A 12,761-nucleotide genomic window follows, 5' to 3' on the forward strand; every position below is an offset into this window, starting at 1 on the left:
AAAACTTTGAATTAGAATTGCGATAAGATCTCGCTGCGGTTCTTCCTACAACAACAGAGATGATCGTTAGAACGATGCGAATTTATTTTTATAAGAAGATAATCTAATGGACAATGGACGGGCGTGCGTGACATCGTTAGCGACCGATGCTATTGGGTTACTGGTACCGCCAGAGCTTGATGAAGTGCACTTGAGTGTACTTGACGCAAAGACGCTGAATATGCAAGCTCACCGGATGCCGGCTGTCGGCACGATGTATTACTGCGGATCTTATCCAGACCGCTGTCATCCATATTGAAACCTATTTGCATTTCAAACTCTCCTATACACTTGGAATCCTCTATGCCTCTCTCCCTTTATTCTCCTAGATCTCTTTTTCCGTCCTTCCTCTGGAAGCTTCGATTTTCTCATGCATAAACGAGCGACAATTAGAACTGCACGCTCGCGTTACTTCTGCCTGGTGTTTGATTCGATTCGTCGGAGAATCTTCAACGTGAGTCTAAGGAATTTGAATGTCGAGAGCTCTCGCGGAACATTGCGCGGCAAATTAGATCAAGACTATTGAATTTTGAGAGTGAACGCTGTAACTCAAAGTTGCTCGATTACCTTACGAGACTAAAAATCCGAACGACTCGTTCGATTCGTTTCGCAGGAGAATCTGCAAGATGAATTTGCGAAATTTAATTAAATTATCCGTCGCAGATATTACGCAGAAAATTGAATCGCAATCGGCGAATTCTAAGAACAGACAGACATCGAAACTGCAAGTTAATCAATTGCGATCTCGCAAGCTAAATAACCCAAGTTCTGATTTACGATTCGACAAGAACAGAAAGCTTTATCATCGTCGATAAGGACAGAATGTTCAATATCAAACTTCGTATCCTCTCAATCGAGTAATCAAATCAAATAACTGCGAGAACCGTCTCTTCCATCTCCGATATCCGTATCTAACCGCTGCTCTTTGTCACGCACTCCATATCTCTAGTAGAAAAGTTTCAACAATTCGGAGGAACGTTCCACGACAGACTTGACTAACGACAGAACCTCTACCCTTCGAGAGAAGCAATTTCATCGCCTCATCTCGCGATACCCTTAATATTTCATTTCTCACGCAGCCACAATTTTCAAGCGCGACCTTCTCCCCTTTAGGCTACACAATAAGCCGATAATCCCGCAGCTCGGTACGAGAGAACAGGGAATAAAACGAAGCAGTCACGACAACTTTGCAACCAGGATCAGAGAAGTCACTGGAGACGCGGTTCTTGACAAGGCAGATCGCTCGACAATGGCACCGACGGTTTTACGCTACGCTTGGGGGTAGTTTAAGGTACGCGAACGTTTCTCGTCGCCATCGCGCTGCAAAAGAACGAACGAACGACGAAGGGACGCAGCCACACGATCCAGTTTTCACTTTTCTTCGGTTCTCAAACCCAGCTGGCTTTCTTGCTTTTTCTTTTTTCTGTTTACTTTCTGCAACTACAAACTTTCTGGAGGGATGAAACGACCCCCGTGGCGCTGCGTCTCTTCGAACGAATGATTACGGTCCCGCGACGTCCTCGTGACCAGGTTGTCTTTCTAGCTGAGCTTTTGTCAAAAGTTTTTCCATAAGAGAAATCGTGTCACGTTGGCGCGGTGATTATTTTATATTGTCAAGGGGCAAAACAGAAAAGAACGGGAATGCATAAAAGACGAGGAAGATTGGGAAAGTTAGAGAGGAAGAGGGACATAAAAAGGTTGTTCTCGACCATCAGATTGTGAAACTCGTCGATCGATTTTGGATTCTGCGAAGGAACTCGAGGGATAGTTCGAGCGAGAAACTCGTGAATCGAGCAAGTTGGAAGGAGGGTAGTTCTAGGGTGTTGGATTAACGTGGAGCGTGGAAACGAACTAGGACCGGTGAGACTTCGAACGCGAATCCATCCTGGTGACGAGGATTTCGTGGCTAGGACGCGGCTGTGTGTGTGGCTTAAGTCTAACTGTATTCTTAGGGGTGGGTTGACAGGGGTGGCTCGCAGCCTAAGGGCGACGTGAGCTTACCTTGCTTCCCCTTTCGTTAAATATGATTTCCACGTCGAGGATCGGCCCGAATTGCTGGAAAACAGAAAGCAATCTCTTGAGAATTCGTTAGAGTGTGTTTAATGAGATAAGAGCGAGAGGAAAATTTAATAAAACAACTCTATCGATAACAATCCTTATCACGTAAAATATACAAGATTAAATAGAACTATACGTTATAAAATTAAGCGTGATAATCTAAACTATTATGATAAAGTATTATCATAAGAATAGAAACTCGAAATATTTCAATGCTCGATAGAAGAATTATTTATTTATTCGTTCTTTTTTCTCATATTCATAGTTGTTATTAAATTTTAACGATATAATAGAGGGATTAAAATAATTATACGAAATAAATTAAGAATTTTCAAAAAGAAATTCCCAAGGAATTCAAGTGGAAAAAATGAGACTTACCCCAAACATTGCCCTGAGATCAGGGTCTCGAAAACGGAAAGGTATATTGCTGACATGAAGGCGTTTTGGTTGACCTTTTAGATCAGAACCCTGTGTCGCTGTCGCAGGTGTAGTTGCACCTGAAGTGACAGGTACTAGAGAGCTGCCTTCGACGGCGCCCTCAGGATTGGTTTCGTTGCCAGCGGGTGTGGGTGCTGGTTGTTGACCACTTCCTCCTGCGGCTGCAGCTGCCGCGGCCGCCACTGCTGCCTGAAACACCTCCGACTGTCGTCGAAGACCAGAAATGGCATCAGAATCATCGTGCAGCTTGTATATTTGAGATTTGTCGTTTATGTTCATATGATATATACTCAAAGGTATTTACAAAGATTTGTTAATAGAAATGCGAGACTTTGTAAGAAATTTCAAGTGATTTTTAAAGATGTGGACGTGAGATACTTTCGAATTTTATATGATTTTATATCTTATACCAAGTGCTTTTTAAAAATATAAAGAAAATATCCTTTTACGTTTATTAAATTTTATATAACATTATGATATTTATCGTAGATTCCTAACTCTCAGCAATGATGATTTCTAACTTAAAGGTGACTTAGAAATTAATTATCAGTAATTACAATAATAATTATTAATCTATTCTACCATTACACCATTGTAACTCCGCCAAACAATTCCTATATTCCCAATCACAGCTTAATGAATCTATATTCCTAACAAACGAAGAAAATCGTTAAACCCAAGAGTCAATTAACGAATACAAATATTTTCTATTTTTTTATTCACGCCAATAATCCTCTAACTACGGAGCAGAAAATTCCAAAGCTCGACTTAATTGAATTCTCCGTAAATGCCTCTGACAATATTCGCAAAAAGGAGACAAGATGTTTGCTACGAGGTTTAGAGACGCGATCGTTAGCATTCCGATTCCGCAAACGGTACAGAAGCCGCAAGTAGAGCCGGCTGTAAGTGGTCAGCCGCATCGGCCGACCTTATCTCGTTCGCGCCACTAACGAGGCTAAGTGAACACACGTCGCGTATAGTCAGACGCAGCTGCCGTTGCGTGGAATTTCTGGCTGTGCTACTGAATACCGTTTCACCTTCAACTTTATCACGTCTGTCATTGCTTATACCGCCACGGTAACTATCCACGGTTACTGGAACTAAAGCAATTTCAACCATGAGCCGGCTATTAATAAACACTTTGTTAGAACGACACGTTTCCTCTGCCTTCCGTAGAAAATAGATTACGGTGTCCTTTGTGACGAACAAAATTGGGCGGAATATGACTACCGATTGTAATATCACGCTAACTTTCAAGGTTAAATTGCTATTAAATTACTGCAACGATATTAGAAAGCCGATAAATTAGAAATCGAAAGTTATAAACTTCTTACAATTTTACGTTAAACTGAGCAATCGGGTGATTGTATTTTCTAAAATTCGTTTGAAAAACTTTATTCCTTACGCTGTCGTAATAGAAATTATAAAGCATTCTCTGTTATTTTTATTAGAATAGAGGATTTATTATTTCGATAATTCGTAACTTGTAAAATTTTGTTAATGGCTTCAAGTACACGCGTAATTAATAATCAATTATTATCCTCGTTCTAATTACAAAATGCCAACTTTTTCAAATTTCTATGTTACAATTATAAAATTAGCAATCTACATAATAATTTCCAATTCGGTTTTCATTAATTTTGTATCTTGATTAAAATTTCATTCGCGTAGTAGCATATCGAAATCTACTATTCTTTCGATTAATTTCGTGGCGAAGGACGACGTTGCTTCGACGTGGAGCGTCGGACTCATCGAAGACGAGCTTGATGCCACGTTTCAAGAACGCGGCAGACGTAATGAAATTTAGATAGGCCAGAGAGGCTAGAGACTGGCTCCTTCCCTCTCCGTAGGAGACTCACGAATTATTCATTGAGCATCGACGATGCCCACCAATGCCCGATACTATCAGAGATTAGGGTTTGCAGAGGGAACCTTCGATACGCTTTCAGACGTATTCTACGACGTGGGTAGCTTGTATCACGGTGGATTAAAACTTTGTTTGCTCGAGCCTTTGGGATAAAGAGGGTAGAGCAGCAGCGACAGAATGGAAGAACGACGGTCACCTCGATGGCTACTCGAGAACACCCTCGATCAGCTTTCTTTTTCGAGGACTTCTTATGATGAAATATAATAGTGTCATTGATATTTTTGCATATTCCTTTCTTACGGGGTTTTGCTGGAATATTAATAAGATATCGCAGGAATATTTCGACTATCCAACGAACATTTGAAATATTATCTTTGGTTTGCTTTATTTGGCGAAGCTCTTATAAACGAAAACTAACATAAACTGAGAAAAATCGTAATCCTATCCGAAGGGAATAATTCTATCAAAATATTCTGCGTTTGATTTCCAATCGTTTCTTTAGGAAAATTAAAAATTTCACAAATTTTTTTAGAAGATTACAGAATGATATTGGAGAGTTGCGACGAGATATGCGAGGTGAACGATTAATTGAAAAAATTCTGATTGAAGGAGTGACAGAAGAATACACGAGGCAAAAAATAGAAAGATCGTATATGAATTTTCCGCGTTTTTATCGCTCTTTCGCGTCCCGTCGGGACTGTCGAAGCAGCTTGCGAAAACGAGGCCGATTGCGTCGCGTTTAATCGAACGAAATTGCCATTCCAGCTTTTTTTTATTGCTGCCTCGTTTCAATCCGCGCGGGAAAATTTTACGAGCGTCGGACACTCGTTTCAATTAGCCAAAATTATTCCAATTCGATGGGCGACAGACGAACCATACACTGTTCCAATTTCATTAAAAATTTATCGTTTCTTGGATAGTTATAGATTTCTTTTCCCGCGTCTGTTTACAGCATTTGCGTTTAAATAAACATTTTCAGGATAAGCCTGTTTGGAAACAATAATATTTGTGAAAATATAAACATTATGATTTATTTATCATTTATTTATTTTGTTTGCAGATAAATGGTAGACATGGATATTACTTTGCATCTGAAGAGAGAAATAATTGACTAGAATAATTGTAAAGCAAGTCATAAAAGATTTGTATGCTTTCTACTAGGAAAATAAGACGTCTGAAAGTGACAGGTGTATTTTTCAGCAAAACCGCCAGAGATTTTGAGGATCGAGTACTATTAACCCCGAAACGTTGGTAGATTGCCCGGGGATGGTCCTTCGACTGATACAAATAATAGGGATTTCTCTCTTCACTGGCAGGAATTTATCGTTCCCGAAAACTCCTGGCCATTTGTTTCTTCCCCAATTCCTTTAAAGGAGTAGCTACAAAAAGATACAGCGAGGGAATTGCGGAAACTCTGGCTAAGAACGAGTATCGTTAGTCTTTCCAGTCTTCAATTGAACAACCAATTTCCTCTTAAATTTGCAAATTCGCCATACAACTTGCTACACGATCACTTGTTTTTTGATCAGTTTTTCAGAATAAATCAAAATCAAAATTTTCGCGTATGAAACTTAAAATTCAATCCTTTGATGCACAGTTTACCACACAAAAAAAACAATATTCATAATAAATCAACCCACGTTCGAGCCCACGTTTTCCAACTTCATGGTACAACTATCTCAACCAATTACCCAACCCCCGGGAGTCTTCTTCCCTTCAAAACCTCGTGCTGGAAACAGTTTCGAGCGCGTACAACTCGAAAGCACGCGAAACTCTCGCGGAAGCCTTTCAACACGGGCGGTGGAAGGGTAAAGGGGGTGGATAATTCCATGGAAAACCCACGAAACATTTGAACTACTCTCGAGACGTTCGTATCGGCTAACGAGGCTCCGTGAAGAAGTGCGAATGGAAAAATTTTCGAGACATCGGCCGGTGGACTTTGCCCTACGGCCAGCTCACTCCACGCTGCCGATGAAACTGGATCGTCTGGATGCTTTTTCGTCGTTCAATGAACGACGCGACATCCGCGGGAACGCGGCCATTCAACGTGTTCGTTGAAAAGGAACTTTTAATTTGCGCCTCTGCACCACAGAGTGATTTGAATAGAGTCCTGGCGCCCGAGCGCCGTTCGACTTTTCGTATTGTGCGGCAAAACTGTGCGATACTTGCGCTGTCTCGCGATAATGCTCCTCCTACGACTAAAGGCTGTTTTTTCGAGATAATTTGTCTGCCAGAATCACTTGAAATTTGTTAAGAGAATAACGTTCGAGTGGATGTTACAGTTTGGTTGAAGAGGCAGTTGAAGATTGTCGGAGAATAGTAATCGACAGACACTGTTAGTGTATTCTTGTTGTGAAAGACGCTTTAAGATGGTTGGAAAATAAGATTTCAAGAATAAGCTGATACTTTACGTGATATGGCAATGATTGGGCTGGAGGAGTCGGATAATTTTTGAGATTAATGGATTTGACATATTTAGAGAATAATAATTGATATTGTCGTGTGCGTCGGTGCTGTGATTTTGTTGTGGATTGAAAAGGATTGGAAAATAAGAACCACGAGAAGACGGGGTAATAAGAGTGGGAGGATTTTTATGATAAAAGGATTTAAGTTTGAAAGTAAGTTAAATGAATAGAAAGAAAGGGTTATCTCTGGGAATATAACAGAGCTTCATTTATCCGAGCTTCATTTGTTGGAACAATATTTTAGCCAGTTCCCAATTAACTCAGCTCCTTCTCGATTGAGTCCATTTATTCAAACGTGAACTTCTATTATTCGAATGGAGGAATTGTGGTTAAGGGGCAGAATTAATGAACTTCATTTGTACGAACTGTTTGTCTCTTGACAGCAACTTCAAATTAATGAAATTCTATCGTAGTTGATAGTCTGAATTTAAATATTATAGATTCTAACATTTGTATATCGTAGACGTCAGATTTTCTAATGAAGATTATGTTAAAAATAAGAATATTCATTCTTGTTTTAGAATAGAGATAAATTCGTCCGCAAGTTCTCTGAGAATATTTTTTCTCTCGAGATAAAATTCAGCGCAAGGAGCCCTCGACGTTTCAAGCGGTTCTCAAAATCGCTCGACGACTCTCGAATTCTACAGAAAATTCCTAGCAGCAGCTCAGATCCCTCCCCCCCCCCTCTTCGCATGTGTCTCCTAACACAGATAGGATCTCAACTTGCCGCGATTCTTCCACTTCAAAAGTGACTCTCTAAGATCACCTAATCCTTAGATAGATCCTTAGCCCGAGGTAGGTCCTCCGGTTCAGGAGTAAATTTCCGAACACTAAGACTCAGAGCAGATCTCCAAAGTAGATTCCTAGAGAATCCCCTAGACGCGTGATTACTTTTCGTGTGCTTTCGATCGACTGCTTCAGAAAACGCTACCAAAGGCTGTTTTAGTCTCAAAGCAGCTCGACAAATCCCTGTCGTATTCTACGTGATATCGCATATTTAAGAACATTCGAATTTCAAGCTACAAATAAACTTTCCAAAAGAGACGATCTCCAAGGAATTCTGATCGAACGTGAGCGTTGAGAAAGCTAACAAAAACCTTTGGACAATAAAAGTGGAACTTTCAAACGGTGGAGGATTTCCACATTTTTTTATTCGAAAAATTCATTACAGACTCAAACAGTCGATATCTTTTTGAAATCTTGAAGCGTAAATCGATGTACAACGCAGTTATACTCTAACACGGCAATGGAAATGAACAACGAAACGCGAAGCTTGTAAGCAACGTAGCAAAATGGTACGAAGAAAATATTTTTGAAAATATATATTCAAGAGAACGCGTCAACGTAATTATCCATCAACAAAGAAGATTAGCCACGAAACGCGACACGTCTATAAATAATAGAAACCTGGCACGTACAACGTTTAAGAAGAGGAAAATCATACGGGTCTGCATGCGCAAAATGGTCAGAACGAAATGCGGCTTTACGAGTCGCTGACTAACCGGCACCGGATAATTGAACAGACGAGCGACGAACAAAGCGACCACGTCGTCCGGAACCACGACATTGTTCGAAACTCTTCACGCTTGGCTCAACCATGTCCGAAATGCTCCGCGTGCACTTCGTTCGCCTGGGTTAATTAGATACGACCATTCGACAAACTGTCCTGAGAATCGTACGTCCTGAATCTTGCTCGAATCACGATAATTTACAGTCAGCTCTGCGATCCTTGTCTTTCGAATCTCGATGGTTCGCGTATGTATGCGTCTGTATGTGTGTAAAACGATCCAGTTAGTATAGACGTGCCTACAAAGTGGAACTTGCAAGTTAAAATTGGAAAATGGAGGATTTAAGTGGCAATCGATAGATTGATTGGAGGAAGAATGTTCGATGGAATTTGGCTGATTAAGAAGTAAGAATTTCATTGAAAAACTCTTCCACAAGGATGTGATAATAGAAAGAAAAGAGGAATGGATGGAGAAATAAAGAAGAGCGTGTTCTCTTCGGAGTCTGTTAGTGGAGACTTACGAGTAAGTCTAATTTAATCGTTCGATGACAAATTTCCCCCTTCATCTTTTTCTATTTAACTTTTGCAAGTATACTATACCTTCTAACTCTATTCTATTAGAGAAATTCACTTCGAATTCTCATCCACTCCATCCCACATTTCGTGTTCATTTTCCCTTTTCTTCACCTCGAATCTTTCATTCTAATCCTATCATTTTTCCACTCTGTAACCCGAGTCTCCACCGTACTCTAAACTGAACCGACTTCCAAACATGTGTAAGTACCTACAGCGTTCAGAAACTAAATTTATCTGCGATTTTTTCAAATTAGAAACGTTGTCGCTTATATTAAAATCCCTGTCCGGAATTACAAATTGTTATCTAGTTTCTAACAGCGCAACTCGCAACAGACTTTTCGTTTGACTTGGTCCTACGTTTCCTTCCTTCGGCCCTTTGCTCAAATCCCCCATTTTTCCAGTCTGCGAGCGAAAGCTGCACCGCGCTTTAAACTGAACAGGCGAGGAGATTTGGAGAATTGGTAAGGGCGAGCAAATAGGAGGGAGACACTACAGTTCCACGGAGCCCTTTAATTAAAAGCTGTTGTCGAGCGTGTCGACTAACGTGGCACCACACAGAATTACCAGAGTCTCTGGCTCTCTCACTCTCTTGGCCAGTCCAGAATCCACCCAGCCGTCTAGTAAATCGAATTAACGAACGGAATTACTTTAATTAGCGCGGCTAATTAGGCCGCTTTATGAGTCGCGCTAATTACCGCGACTACGCGCGTCACGCCATCCAACGGCGAGTTATCGCGCGCTTAAACAAATTTCGAGCGTTTGCGCGGCGAGCCGAGGGATGTTTCAACTTCGCTTGCAACGCAACGACGTAGGGGGAAACAACTGCAGGATATTTGTTTGATCAAGCTGTTAAACCACGCGGAAAGCAATGGTTAGTCTGGCTTCTGTCGAGGAAACATATCGTTTCTTTGATACGAGTCAGTTGATGTAAATCGACTGGTTAAAACTAGCGGTGATTCCAGTCACACGTGATACTTGATTTGCACGTTCGTATGGTTCAGTCGAGTTGTTATCGTACAATGTTTTACAGTAGGCTGCATCGTGTTAAATAAAATTGTATTAGGCGTCGCGTGTGATCTTTAACTTGGTCGCCTGTAGCATGGTTTTAGACGAGAACGTGTTTCTTTAGCTGTTTTAAAGTTTACATTGCACGAAGAATAACCTTCTATTAATCAAGATGATAATGTGCAAGATGATAATCGTGCCGCTAATATCAATACAAATCTGTGTAGATTTTTACCTATATAGCTAATATGTACTCCTTGTACACTTCTAGAGTCTATAGCATACAGCTGTCTATTATTAGTCGCGACAGTAATACGTCGAACGAATAAACGAACGTGATTACAGAAATATACAAAATTGAGAGAGTATTTTGAAAGTTAATCCGAATCAAATTCTACTTCTTCGAGATGCCCGATCCTTCTCAGTCCTTAATTCCAAGGGGAGCTGTTCAGATCTCCAGAACTTTCGCCAGACGAATATTTCCCCGTCGATCGAACTTTCCCTACACTTATCTCCCTTTGTTTCTCGGCTCGTACGTGCGTAGAATCATCGAGGGTTCGTGTACGTGACGTAACGCCAGCTAAGGAAATCAGGCACCGGTTGTGGCAACTTTTGTCGGAGACCGCAAAGGCGGCGAAGCAAGGACGAGCAGTTCCGAATAGAGATCCGAAAGCGACTGGACAGAGAACCAAATGCGGTTTCGGTGTGGTAGTTCGACTGACTGACCGACGTGGCGTGTGACCTCGGTTTCACAGGGTCGCGTTCCGCTGCTACATCCGCCGGAAGAGAGCGTTTCCCCTACTTGTGAAGTGTAGCGAGAATGTCAACGAGCGGTACATGAAACGGCTTGGTGGATCCGAGGATTCTTTTCGTGTTGAATATCACGAAGATCTTGGCCATGGTTTCCCACGCGGAAATTGTACGAACACGTGCGATATGCTCGTTAAGATTTTGGAACGAAACTATGTCCTATCCGTTGCATGTTCGTTTCAGGTAGGCGGTGAATTTTTTTCTGAAGTTTTTTTCAAAATGTAGAATTCTTAGAATAGCTTAATCGTAAAACTACGTTGCTCTTCTATTTCATTATTATTCGTAAACGCGAGTGCGCAAGTGTTAAAGTTTCCGCTAAAGAAATGGAGCTAATGCTCTTTTTCTTTTCCTTGATCGTACGAATTAAAACGACGAATCATCTGATTACGTTCAAACGTGGATTTTGTATGTTCTATCGCTGGCATGTTTATGATATCGATGTGAGAAGAGAGACTAATCGATTAATAGGTAATCAATTAATTATTTACTATCAAACGGTACCGACCAATCACGACGAAGGAAAACTAAAGCAAATAAAAATAGTAAATAATGGAATGAAAGTATGACATACAATAGCCTGTTGATCGACGCCGTTTGGTGGCGGAGGCGGACTGAAGCTGGCCGCGGTTGGGGCACCGGGGGCGGTAGGATGTGGGGCACCAGCCGGTGGTGGTACTTGAGGACCGCTGGGTGGTGGCTGTTGGGGTGCGCCACTGTTGTCTTCTTTCACTGGCACCGGCGGCGGCGGTTTCACCTCACCGGCCGCACCAGCCGCCCCAACGACACCCGCTACGCCATTTACCGGCGGGGGGAAGACACCCCCACCGTAGGGCGCAGCCATGCCTGTCTGCACCATGTGCTGCAAATAAAAATAAAATTGATTATTCCATGTATTCATTCGTTCGGTCAGTATCAAGTATCGAATAGTGGTTTTCGAAAAATCATTCAATTACTCTAGGTAATGGAATATTTATATAGATAGCAAGGCTTAGGTATTATGCCTGAATGGCAAAATATCTCGCTATTGGAATTTCTAAATTATCTGTAATATAAAGACGTTTAAATATTTATAAAATAATTTATAAAATATATATACGAAAGTTCTATAGAATTCAAATTACCCAACCGATATTTTTACTTTTGCTTTGTTTTACCGGCAGTGATCTGCTGAATCGAATAGATCACGAGAGAAGAATTGTAATTTAGCACTTAGAAAATCGATTCTCCATTTTCCAGGTAAAATTTGTAGTAGATTTGTTATTAACTGTCATTGCATTTAATTTAATTATTCCCAAAATAAACTCGATTTTCCAGTATCGATCGCCTGATTTACCCAAAGCATTTACTTTATTACACATATTAAGCTTATATCGCAGGTAGCAGAGTACTCAAGCAACAAAGTCCTTTGACACAAACATTGCTAAATGGCAGAATATCTAAGTAGCAGAATTCTTAGTTCTTAAACATACTGCTTGAGCCTGAAAATTCTCAAATACATATCGCAACTCTCAAGCACCAAGTTATACCTCTTAGAAATTCCTACTAATGAAGATTCTTAGAATACTAGATATTCTACCGCACTTATAAATAGCAAATATTTTGGCACATCTCCACCAGAGTGTCGCGGTTCACCGCGGCCGTTTAGATAATACTATTCAGCGAGCAAAAGGACTACGTTGCATCGTGGACTAATCCTCTCATTCCAAGAGCAAATACGCAACATCGAAGCTGTTTTCGCCATATTTCCTTCCCGTTTATCCTAACGTTTTATCGCGCTTATGTATATTTTAGAGGATCGATGGGTCGAACTGGCACGCCTTACGTAAATAAGAAACTCGAACAAACATTACTCCATTGGTGGAATCCTGATAGAGTCGTGCAACAACAACTCGGACTTTAGAATTTTAAATGCGACTTGAGAACGAGACGATGATTTGTGCCCGTATGAATTTTTCACGTCACGGCGACAATAAATACGCTCGATACAGGCTATTAG

General features: G+C 40.9%; 1 protein-coding gene across 10 annotated transcripts in view; it reads right to left on the bottom strand.

The window, feature by feature from the left end:
- LOC100644512 overlaps positions 1 to 12,761 on the bottom strand; it is a 350,489-nt gene that overhangs the window by 97,769 nt on the left and 239,959 nt on the right. For all 10 annotated transcript variants that reach the window (XR_007223424.1, XR_007223423.1, XM_048404380.1 and 7 more), the window contains exons 15-17: positions 11,337 to 11,624; positions 2,476 to 2,739; positions 2,041 to 2,094 (exon numbers count right to left, since the gene is read on the bottom strand). Coding sequence is in view for 8 of the 10 variants with exons in the window: in XM_048404380.1 (XP_048260337.1) it covers positions 2,041 to 2,094; positions 2,476 to 2,739; positions 11,337 to 11,624 (606 nt within the window). In the remaining 2 variants the exon portion in view is untranslated. The remainder of the gene's footprint in view (positions 1 to 2,040; positions 2,095 to 2,475; positions 2,740 to 11,336; positions 11,625 to 12,761) is intronic.

This window comes from Bombus terrestris, chromosome 3 (assembly GCF_910591885.1).
Source record: "Bombus terrestris chromosome 3, iyBomTerr1.2, whole genome shotgun sequence".
Taxonomy (NCBI): Eukaryota; Metazoa; Arthropoda; class Insecta; order Hymenoptera; family Apidae; genus Bombus; species Bombus terrestris.